General features: G+C 35.3%; 1 protein-coding gene across 3 annotated transcripts in view; it reads left to right on the top strand.

Annotated features, from left to right (window-relative positions):
- Ddr (discoidin domain-containing receptor 2) overlaps positions 1–12672 on the top strand; it is a 529507-nt gene that overhangs the window by 471440 nt on the left and 45395 nt on the right. For all 3 annotated transcript variants that reach the window (XM_076523238.1, XM_076523242.1, XM_033472527.2), the window contains one exon: positions 8930–9121. In XM_076523238.1, the coding sequence (XP_076379353.1) occupies positions 8930–9121 (192 nt within the window). The remainder of the gene's footprint in view (positions 1–8929; positions 9122–12672) is intronic.

The raw sequence follows: 12672 nt of genomic DNA, 5'->3' as shown, positions 1-12672 counted from the left end.
TTGTTGAACTATGAATTACATTAAAAACGTCATTGCATGAGAATATAAACTTTGAATGAACACTAACCGTACCGAGCGTTAAAAGCGTCTCGTATATGCGTTGCCTTATAAAAATTCTAAAACTTAATTTATTTCATTTTTTTGCAAATTTTAAATTAATATACATCCGAATGAATAAATTTAATTAATGTTTCCCGGTGGATGCGTCTATATAATTTCAATAATTTATAGAATAAAAGCTGAAGCGGTCATTTGACCGACGATGGTACGGTTATTATTAATTCATTGGACAATCCAACAATTATATGAAAACAAGATAGCGAAGTACAGAGCAAGTCCAACAATGCAGAAAAATTCATTCATGCGATCTTCATATAAAAGTAAAAAAAAAGTTGCAAATTCGTTTACCGATATACGAAATTACGGTAATTACGAACGAGTATATTTCGATGAAGGAAAATATATTCGATAAGTCGTGACACCGAAAGCTTCAAATTTAAAATACCGGAATCCGAATCTGAAATTTGCGGAGCAGCTTATTACGCCTGATGGACGTTTATATTTTCGAATTAATCTGACCGATTGCGCGGAGCGTCCCTAAAAAAGGAAGCGCACGGGGTCAAGCCATCCAGACAGTCAATTACTGTTTCGAATAAAACTTCCGTACGGCTTCGATCCTCTCTTTTTCCATCGGCGCAGAGCTGGGGAAATTTTGACGCGAAATCAATATTGGCATTAGACGTTCGAACTTTCCAGTTCGTTATTGCCTCGTGATTCGCAGGCAGTTTAAATAATTCCCCGGAGAGTTTAGCCGGTTTCAAAGGATATCTAGGTCGAATTCGAAGCTCGATACAGTCAATTACGGAACTGCCTGGGCAATCGTAGGTACACGGTGTCGGTGTTGCGTCGTTAAGGCCCGTGTCGGGAAAAATAATAGCGTCGCGGCCCCCTCGGAGTTATTCGATTATAACTGCAGTCGCCGGCCGTTTAAACACCTTTTGCATTATCGCGTCCGGGCAAATTAATGCGTCGAGCGTGTTATTATATTCGAAATCACTTTGCGCCACATTATCGAATTATCCCGTTAACGTGCCCGCTCTAGATATAATCGATTGGGATAATTTTCTATCGATGTCCTATATTTCCATTATTTCCCTTCTATGCTCTCGGCCACCCGCGCCACCTTCGCGCCGTTCTAACGATCATAATAAATGAATCGGGGGGGGTAACACTCCATAATCGGCCAGTGTAATTCGCCGGCGTTATTCCATGACTCGGTCGCTTAACCGGTTAGCTGTGTTTTACGAGTACAGTAATTTCGCCCTAATTTCGCGCTCGGATTGCGCAGAAAAATCGACAATTTGGGGAGAGGACAAATCGATCGACGATCGGTAACTATAAAAACCAGAGACGCAAGGCTCGAATAATCGTATCTTCTTTTCCCAAATTGTCCACTTTTGTGCACAATCTGTGCGCGAGTATACTCGTCGTGCGTAAAAAATAGTGACCATTGGCTATTTAAATTGTAATTTTCGTGAGAATAAAAACATATTCTCGAATTTCAAGACGTTTCGGATATTTTGAGGTCAAGCCGAAATAAAACAAACATATAAAAAATGTGAATAATTGTACGAATAATTCACGATATTGGTGTTCGGCGCGTGCAAAGTGCCATTATCGATCGTTCCCTGCTTTGCTGAATACCATTCTACAGCAGTAATTTGAATTTCTCCTGCGTTTTTCTTTTATTGTGTATATATCATATGTTAATGTTAAGTGAATAAGTAAATATTAGTAATAGGAGATACGATTATTCGAACCTCGCGGCTCATTTTTATAGTCGCCGATTGTCAAAATTATAAAAACGAGGTGCAAGACTGGAATAATCGTACTTCCTCTTCCCAAATTGTCCATTTTTGTTTACTATCATCTATCCTCCGAATGTCGTCAAATTGAAGCATCTCTTCTCCGAATGTCAGTCGAACGTAGGCCGAATAGTATAACTTCACTGATATTTTCTTTCGAACAACATGTGTAGTCGGATTTTCTAATGCTTTTTTCGTAAATAAAATAAGTTACTTGCTACGTATAATGAATAAATATAGTCTAAAGCACGTCGTGTTTGGTCTCATTTTAATTGGAAAAATCTGACCAATGTATTACAAAAAATTCATGTATAAAGAACTGAAAATGACAAAGTTAAGTCATCGTTTTTATTCTAGCATTACAATGTATTCATAGTATTGTTCACCGGCATGCTGGACGCAGCTTTCCAGGTAGTTTCGTTCGATCCGAGTTTCATTCTCTCTCTCTCTCTCTCTCTCTCTCTCTCTCTCTCTTTCTCTCTCTAATACACACACAAGATGTCTGCAACTATAAAGGCGACCCGCAAGGCTCGAGCAATCGTATTTTACTATTCTCACACCTGTCGGTTACAATTCCGACTCTGCGTCTTTTAGGGAGAGATTACTGTAATACTTACAACTACGTTACATCGGTACTTACAACTCGATGTTCAAATAATTAATTTTACAAACAGTTCGTTTATGCGAGGTACAGCATTAGTCATAGTACAATAGATATAGTATTACTAGTAATACTATAGTATAGTAGATATAGTATGGTATAGTAGATATAGTATTACTAGTATTACTAGTAATATTATATTTTACTAGTAATATTTATGTCTATATATGTAGGTCCTCTATCTTGCAATTAATATAGATTAATTATAGTGCCAAATGCTGTCTCTACTATAACTAGTAATACTATATTAGTAATACTACTAGTATAGTAGATATAGTATTACTAGTAATACTAGTAATACTATAGAATAGTAGTAATACTAGTAATACTAGTAATACTATAGAATAGTAGTAATACTAGTAATACTAGTAATACTATAGAATAGTAGTAATACTAGTAATACTATAGTATAGTAGTAATACTAGTAATACTATAGAATAGTAGTAATACTAGTAATACTATAGAATAGTAGTAATACTAGTAATACTATAGTATAGTAGTAATACTAGTAATACTATAGAATAGTAGTAATACTAGTAATACTATAGTATAGTAGTAATACTAGTAATACTATAGAATAGTAGTAATACTAGTAATACTATAGTATAGTAGTAATACTATAGTATAATGCCAAGTGATGTCTCTACTATAACTAGTAATACTATATTAGTAATACTACTAGTATACTACTACTATATATACTAGTATTACTAGTAATACTAGTAATACTATATCTACTATACTAGTAGTATTACTAATATAGTATTACTAGTTATAGTAGAGACAGCATTTGGCATTACAGTTAATCCATATTAATTGCAAGATAGAGGACCTACATAGACATGAATTTCTTTTATGAATGATTATAAATAAGTTGAAAAGAATGCAACACAAATTTTAAATTCTCTAAACGGTTTCACTACTTTTATTCTACCCAGTTTTGTCATGGATGTCTAAAATCCGCAGTCCACGATCTTCAATTAGTTCTCGGCAGAAAAAGCTCAGAAATAAATGTCACACATTTTAATGAAATCATACATTTTTCTCTTCGCGACATAATAGTTTAGGCCCAACTGAATGCAATAACGCTTCGTTTAGGCTCAAATACAAATAGTTACAAATTCAACGAAAATACAACACTTCCTTTGAACAGTGCTACTTAAAATAAAGTGGCAAAAGCCTCTCTTGTGAAGAATTTATACATTATCGTGTGAAGAGTTCGATCGAGATCATTTCCGAAGAAACAGGACACTTTTCCGCGAGTGGTGCTCAAGTGCGGGGGCAATGAGCCAATTCTCGTGCCGCTGCGCTTCTTCAATTTGAATACCGGTGTCCATAAACTGGCGGCCGAAGCCAAGGAAGGAAAACCGGATGTACATGGTAAAGCGTGTCCCGAGGACGAACAGGCTGCGCGTTATCGCCGCGCCGGCACAGTGAACGGATGATCCGGGTAGACAGGATCGGGGATTACAGGTTCCTCCGCTCGGCGAAACGTTAGCGGGACGTGTACCGCCGACGAGAAGATGACGAGACGCTAAAGCTCCGGAAGCACAATCGTTTCCTGCCGAATTTTTCTGTTTTTCAAATTTTTGTTAACTCTTGCAATATCGACGATTCGATTCACGGCGTGGACGACCGCGCGACGATCGTCCGCGCTCGGCTCTTTCCGTTCGCTTTTGCCACGTTTTTCCGCGAAATCGGAGGAATTCTCGTTAACGCGCGACCCGTATGAAAATCCGATGATTATCTCGGCGCGAACACGCGAAGCGTGCTCGCCGAGCGAGCAGCCGACAACTCGAAGAATACCGGATTTCGAGCTCGCGGCGAGAGACGCTTGCTTGTGTGCTCGGCGCTCCGTGCTCCGGCCCGACCGGTCCCGCTAATTGCGCCCTTCATTAATTGATATCCTTCGTGACAAAAGCTCGTTCGCAAATTTCGCGTGGTTACGCGGTGTCAAAACAATATTGCAAATTACGGCTCGAATTACGGATTCGTTTCTCGACTCGCGACAGCTCTCCGCGGAAACTTTGACTGCGCTGCATGGTCAAACGTGGAACGACACAGTGCCGTGTTGAACGCGAGTCTCGCAGGAAAGTTCGCGTTCCGGGAATTTCAATTTTCCGCACTGGAAAAATCGCAGGACATTCGCCACCTCTGCTAATATTCGTTCCGATAATAACTTTTGAGTTGCGTTGATCTTAACTTCCTTGTATTGCGCGGTTGCAAGGAAAGTAAGAAACGTATTTCGTTTTCGTTGGACAGTGGGATATTCTATTCTCTATTTTCTCAATCTTTCCCGCTTTATTTAATTATCTATCTTTGTCGCTTACTTTCACTTTTGGTCTTTCGTCGTTTTGTTATGCTGTTTATGTGACACATTGTCATATTCTTTTTATCAGCAATATTTCTTCCTGCACAATTTTATCGTCTGAATTATTTAGTTAATGAGCTAGATTGATGATGTTTATTCATTTATAATGACAATTGTTTCCTAAAGTCAGTTCAAGGAATCATTTTATATCATCTAATTATTAGAAGCCTTTCAATTTTCATTTATTGTATTTAAATTTATGGAGATTAGTCGACGAAAATTTTGTTTATGACAGATATAGGACTCTAAAGTTTTACGCAAACTTAAAAATTATCTGATACAGGGTATAAGTAGACTGTTTTTTTTTTTTTTTAGTAATTCTACGAGGAACGACGCCCCAAGTCACGATTTCAAAAAATTCAGTTCGATGTGTTAATTGAACAGTAGCATATAAGATTTACGTATTTATCAGAAAAAACATTGTGGTAACAAATTCTACAGACTCAATAAAATTACGCAATTTGAAACACTACTAATGCGAAGCATCAGTGATTAGAACTTTAAGCGACAATACAATAAATTCTCCTTAATCGACGCTCATATACAGTGACTCGCATTAATATTCGGACACGATATTATCAGAAGAATTATTGCTCCTTTTTATTGTGTTTATGATAGTATTATCGAATCAATTGTTTTCTCATATAATAAAGTACTCCTTAAAGTAAGTAGAAACATAAATCTCGTTTATTTATTGCACATGTTCTTTTGTATAATAAGAGCGATAAACAAGACTGTGACAAAATTTAACGTCGCAAAAATATTCGGACAGTGAATGAATTACATTAATTTTATATAAAATTAAAATCTTTTTAATCATGTTATCGTAATATTAATATTTTGTCGATTGACCCATTTGTTTTATTACTTTATGTAATCGCTTGGGCTCATTACAGATGATTTTATTTAAATACTGCGGTAAAATTCGTTTCCGTTCGTCTAACAAACGTTGTTTTAACTCTGTTATTGCCCTTGTAGGTGTTGTACGAATTTTGCGGTCTAATCGATCCCATAAATTTTCAATCGGATTTAAATCAGGCGATTCAGGAGGAGAATGCAGTACTTTTGAACAATTGAGCTGTTTATTTTGAAAGTGGCATAAGTCACTTTGTTTTTAAATCGATATATTTAAGGGTAACACGCGTTTTAACACGTTTAAAAATATGGATGCTAACTTTCGAGAAGATTTACTTGTATTTGTTATCTCATGATACTGAGATATTTTTCTCAGTATAAATAATTTCGTATAAACGTTAAAAAATCACCACTTTTCATTGCGGTAAAGTGACTTATGCCACTTTCAAAATAAACGGCTCATTTCTTTTAAGTTCTTTTACACAAGGCGCTTCATGAGATAAAATTAAAAACCCAAGTATCGTTTTTTAAATTGACAATTTCTTTCGTGCATTTTCATTCAATCTTAATTGATCTAAGAATTATTAATCTTCGTATGTTTCTTTGCGAGAAAGTTCGCCGGTTTTCTGTTTTTCGATACTGCACAACCTTTCATTTCTCTCTATTTGTGTTAAAAAAATCTTATTCTTTAAATTATGGAATTATAAATGAAACGCAATTCATTGATTCGAGGCGTAAAGCATAATTTGACGATGCATGAGTCCAGTATCTTACGTATAACTATATCTGAGGACTATATGACTATTTATTAATTAAATGATCGAAAATTGAAGAAAATGAGCGGAACCAAAGGTAGATCACTTCTCAATGTCTCTCGAACACCGTAAATACATCTTTGACAATGCGTTGTTTTGATTCAATTAACACTAGAGCTACCAAACCAGTCGAAGTGGTTTCTGATATTTTCTTTCACAATTCCTGATATTATATTAGCCGTTTATTTTGAAAGTGGCATAAGTCACTTTCTTTTTAAGTCGATATATTTAAGGTTTGCGTTTTAACACATTTAAAAATATGGATGCTAACTTTCGAGAAGATTTACTTGTATTTGTTATCTCAGGATACTGATATTTTTCTCGGTATAAATAATTTCGTGTAAACGTTAAAAAATCACCACTTTTCATTACGGTAAAGTGACTTATGCCACTTTCAAAATAAACGGCTCAATTGTATAATAAATATGTATAATTCTGGCCTTGTGTTTAAGATCATTGTCCCGATAAAACTTAAAACTGTTCGAGTCACTGTATATACATATAAAACTGCACGATCTACACATATTCAAGCGGAGATTTTGAAATTCTAATATCAGAAATGTTTCATTATTTTTCCAACGCGCTGCGAGTTTTTCTTCAACGTTCCGCCGGTTCGGCATCTAAACAAATTACCGAGGGTCAGATCTAGCAAAGCTTTACAAGATCATAATTTCCTCCGCCCCAGCGGAAAGTTTTATTTCGTTTTCCTTTTCCCGAAACTCCTGCGTTGATCTCGAGAGACGCGCATTTTCCCGTTTGCACACCGAGCAGAAGCGCAGTTACAGACGCGAACTCCTTTGCCCTCAAAATTGCTCCTCGTAATAAAGTTTCTTAATTAAAAGCCTACTATGGAGTTACCGAATATCATATTTTTCACGAATTATAATATGAAATATACTGTGACCCTATTATCTGGTTATCAACTGTATTACGTTATTATCCAAGCAAACAATTTGGAGGACTCTGTCGAAAGCTGGAGAACTTACTTTCATGACGAAAACATTAACGCATTGCCTATTTTTTTTTTAATTATTTGGCACTATTTATTGCAAATTCATAAAATGCATAGATTATTTAACACAATTATTCATCATTTATTATCTTTCATAGTTTCCGAGATATTTTCAGAAGATCTAATAATTGTTCGAAGATTATATTAATATCTAAAATTATATTTATATTATTATTATATATAATTATATAATATAAATTCATAAAATGCATAGATTATTTAACACAATTATTCATCATTTATTATCTTTCATAGTTTTTGAGATATTTTCAGAAGATCTAATAATTGTTCGAAAATTGTATTAATATCTAAAATTATATTTATATTATTATTATATATAATTATATAATATAAATTCATAAAATGCATAGATTATTTAACACAATTATTCATCATTTATTATCTTTCATAGTTTTCGAGCTATTTTCAGAAGATCTAATAATTGTTCGAAAATTACATTAATATCTAAAATTATATTTATATTATTATTATACATAATTATATAATATAAATTTATAATTATATATAATATAAATTATTATTATATATAATTATATTTATATTTATATCTACATTTTTATTTCTAATAATTTCTTCAATTGCTCCGATGCTTCCAATTTCCATTACACATCTTGACCCTACATATTTCACTTTTCACCAACAAAAGGACACACGCCCTCAAATTTTGCTTACTTTCGCACAAGTCAGAGGGCAACTCTTTTCCCGAACACTTCGTACTGACTTGTTACCATGTATCTCGACTGAGATTTTGACTTTCCTCGCTGCAGGAAGTCACTGTACTTGACGTCGATTCCTACAAAGTAAAACTGCACAGGGTGCATTCGCGGGTCAATCGATTCACGGACGGTGGGGATCAGAAATAAGCAGTCCTCGGGGGGGGGAGTGGCTCGGAAGCATCGGGCTTTCTCTTATCCGGATCATAAATATTAGACAAGCGAAATACAACAGAAGCGCTCTATTAAACATGAAGCTCACAAGCGTTCTTGAAACGATAATCTCGGTAGTTGTTATCCGTTGGCCGCGCGTTACGTAACTTCAGCCCTCTACAATTCCTCGCTTATCCTTCCGTTTTTTTTCCCTCGTTCTTCTCTACCTCTCTTGCTGCTTGCGATTTTCGTTCGGAGAACGAACAGGGAGAGAGAGTGAAAGAGAGAAGGAGAAAGACAGAGAAACGGACGAACGAGCTCTCGAGGAACAATGATGCAATACCCGGGACAAAGTACTCGCATTATTTCGAGTATATACGTGTGCCCGTATTCAATAGTAAGCTGGTCGACAGGCCATCCGACTATAAAGATATTACTTCCGAATGTCCCGTGTATTTTCCAGGATAGAATTTCAACAGGAGGCAAAAAGACTGGCACGGCTGGCCGATCGGAATGTCGCGCGGCTACTCGGTGCCAGCCTCGAAGACGACCCCATGTGCATCGTATCGGAAAACGGCGAGCACGGCGATTTGAATCAATATTTGCAGAGCCACATCGCCGAAACGTCGATCGTGCACACTGCTAAGACTCTAAGGTACGACTAATTATTCCGCTTATTGTACGCAACGTACGCGGAAACAATTTTATATCGATCGGCAGACTAAAGACCAGGATTAAATTCGCCGGTAAGGATCACGTTCGGATCGTGTCAACCATGGTGGAACTTCGATTATGCGAATTGCAGATAATCCAGTTTCTCGATCATATCATTCATAATTTCTCAATCAATCGTATCATATCGTATAACAGCCTTACTGTCAAAGGTTTTTCTAGAAAATGGTCTTGTTACGGATTTTGCACTCGATCTTCTTGCAAATCGTATTCGCATTTGCAGCACAAATTGATGCTTTTGTAGATCCTATTTATCTCTACTCACTTCAAATTAATGCTTTTGTAGATCATACGTTATTTTCGAGTATAATTCATCTTTTTGCGAATGAGAGTCAATAATTTGTAAGTGTTTCTAATGAAATTCATGTTAAATTTAATAAATGAATGACATTTTATAAATAATTATGCAAGATTTATGGAGACTAATTCAATTAATGCTCGAAATTAGATTGATTGCTCGAAATCTTGTATTATTTTGTAAACAAGTATTTAAAATTCATATTAAATTTAAAGATTGAATGACATTTTATAAATAATTATTTGTAATGAAATTTGTATTATTTTATAAGCAAGTATATTAACTGATATAAAATATAAAAATGGAATAAAAGATAGACAATTTTGATGCGTCGAGGCGTTAATTTTATTTGCAAATAAAATTAATCTAATGAAATTCATGTTAAATTTAATAAATGAATGACATTTTATAAATAATTATGCAAGATTTATGGAGACTAATTCAATTAATGCTCGAAATTCGATTAATTGCTTGGAAATCTTGTATTATTTTGTAAACAAGTATTTAAAATTCGTATTAAATTTAAAGATTGAATGACATTTTATAAATAATTATTTGTAATGAAATTTGTATTATTTTATAAGCAAGTATATTAATTGATATAAAATATAAAAATCGAGTAAAAGACAGACAATTTTGATGCGTCGAGGCGTTAATTTTATTTGCAAATAAATGAGTCTGATCTGCAAAAGGATTAATTTTCGGTGCAAGTCCTGTATCAACATTTCCGACTGCAATTGTGTCGTGTTTTCAAATCTTGTAGGATTAGTCGGAAAACAGAGAAAAAGTTGCAAAACTTGCTACATTTTACGTTTCACAGAATGCAATCTGTCAAATATTCTATCAAAACTTGTTGTAATCCTTGGAGGCTCGAATTTTACGTAACCGAGGTAAAATGTGTCACAATATCTATTTTGAAGCAACAAGTGTCTGAAAGTGTTCAGAAATTGAATTATTACAAACCGATTGTTCCACTAAATTCGATCGTTTAACTATACTGCACTTTATGTTCTGCAACGTACAAATCGAAGTTCAACTATCCTTCGTTTATTTAATTAGAACTTTACCCGACACGCCTCACTATTCCTTGCATTTAGAAATATTTTTGCATAGTGTACGAAAATGAATGCTTACAGAACCGACGAATAACATCGTTCGACAAAAGCATGAACAGCTTTTCTTCACAGACAAAATTGTCGCGCAGAGGCGACTTGGATAAAGTTTTCATTGAAAACGAGAGTGAAGAAAACAGTTTCGAGCGCAATAAATCAAGAAAATGGAATCGGCGCGGGCGAAATAGAATTTTAATTAACGGATGCCGATTGCTCGCGATTCGACAAAAAATCGTCGCGCTTCAAATAAATAACCTTTTTACCGATAATCGTGGCAGGGCAATTTTCCGGCGAGCGTTCGCCAGTATTCGTGCCCCGCCCCCCCTCCCTGGGGAGGGAGGAGGGGGCAAATTAGTTTCATATATTACAATGTGTCAGTTAACCATGCGCCGTCCGATGATGCTTGACTTTTTAATCATTCGGCGGCGCAGCCGTACACTCGCCGTTGTAACCCGCGTGTCCTATCGCGAAAATGAAACAACGGCGATTTTTCTTGTCGCTCCATCATGCGCGTGACGAATGATATTCCAGCTAACGATGGCTCCCGTCCGAGAACAATGAACCCAATTTTTCGATTTTATCGTTGCGAGGAACGTCAGTTCCAATCACGTTCGAGGCGCGCGTGGAAATGCGGCGTGTCCGCGAATCAGTCGAAAGTGCTCGAAATACGAGAAATCGGCTGAAAATGAAAGGTGAACGACAGAGAAGATCATCGGTGCTGATGACAGCTGTCGGCGGGCCGTGTTTTTCCCGCGCGACTCGTTTTTCCCGCTACCATCAAGAGAAACGATCGCTCTTTATCTTCGCCGGCATTGATCATGCACACGAATCACCGATTCAGTCGAGTTACAACCGGCTCTCTTGTGTCGAGTAACTTGCACCTGATGCCTGCGACCGGGTTACCAGACCGTTATTGCGAATTCCCTTTTTCACAGAGCAGTTTTTGAAAATTAAAGCAGAGGAATACTTTTGTCGCTGGCCGCAACAGATCTGTTGTCAAAAATGAAACGAGGATACCGTTGATTCAATTTTCGTTGCATTTTCAAAATTTCTTCGTCTCCCATCATCCGATTCATTAGTACCGTACGGTGCAAAAATTTACAATGAGATATACGTCCTCTTTATTAAATTTAACGAAGAGTACATATATATATCTCTTTCTCTCTCTCTTGGAACATAATACCATGCATTACGAATGTAACTAACAACACTCGTCAAAAATTAATTAATTTCCTGGACATATCAAATACGAGGTTGTTCTTTGCAAACATGCGTTGATAACGAACATGTGAAATATAATTATTCGAAGAGCTTATTTAATGAAATCGAGCTTTCTATAAGTGAAATAATTTCTGGTGCACTAGACTCGTATAAACGCATTTCAAAATAATAGGATTTTGTAATTTAAAATTCAATTAATATATATATAATATATAGTATTGTTAATATTGTTATATTAATATAATTAATATATATCAATTAATATATTAATATTATATTCAATTAATATATATATATATATATAATATATCATAATTTTGAGATTCAAAATTCAAATAAAATCAACGTAGCAGTTATTTACGAACTATGCGAACTATATTTATCGAGACCATCTAAGATACATACAGCTTTATGATGAGCTTTCAACAGTGGCTTTTTTCGAGGTTTCTTAAAAATACCATTTCGCGCGTTGTGAAACGCGTCCCTTATTTATTGCAAATTGAAGTTTTGCTATAATTTTTCTTTCATTTAACTGGGGGCTTTTTTATCGTTTCACTTATGATTTGCTTCTTTTCCTATTTTGTTATTTTTAAATTGCTTTTTATAGCACGTTTTCTTCCACAGTTGTCTTTAAGTGTCAGAAAATTTCGTACCACACATTCGGAATGATTAATTTGCTTCATGATGCTTCTGTTCGATTCACCTCTCTGTTTCGAAATTCTAGTTACAGCTTCTTCACATTCATGTAAATATTTTGTTTTTGACATTGACTACTTTTTCACAAATTCCAAAAATAAATTAGCATAACGCGATCTAATAGGCAAAGTAAACATAAGACAACAA

The sequence above is a fragment of the Megalopta genalis genome, chromosome 1, assembly GCF_051020955.1.
Source record: "Megalopta genalis isolate 19385.01 chromosome 1, iyMegGena1_principal, whole genome shotgun sequence".
NCBI classification, from domain to species: Eukaryota; Metazoa; Arthropoda; class Insecta; order Hymenoptera; family Halictidae; genus Megalopta; species Megalopta genalis.
The sequence above is the reverse complement of the archived record's forward strand: the minus strand, read 5'-3'. Positions and strand labels throughout refer to the sequence as shown.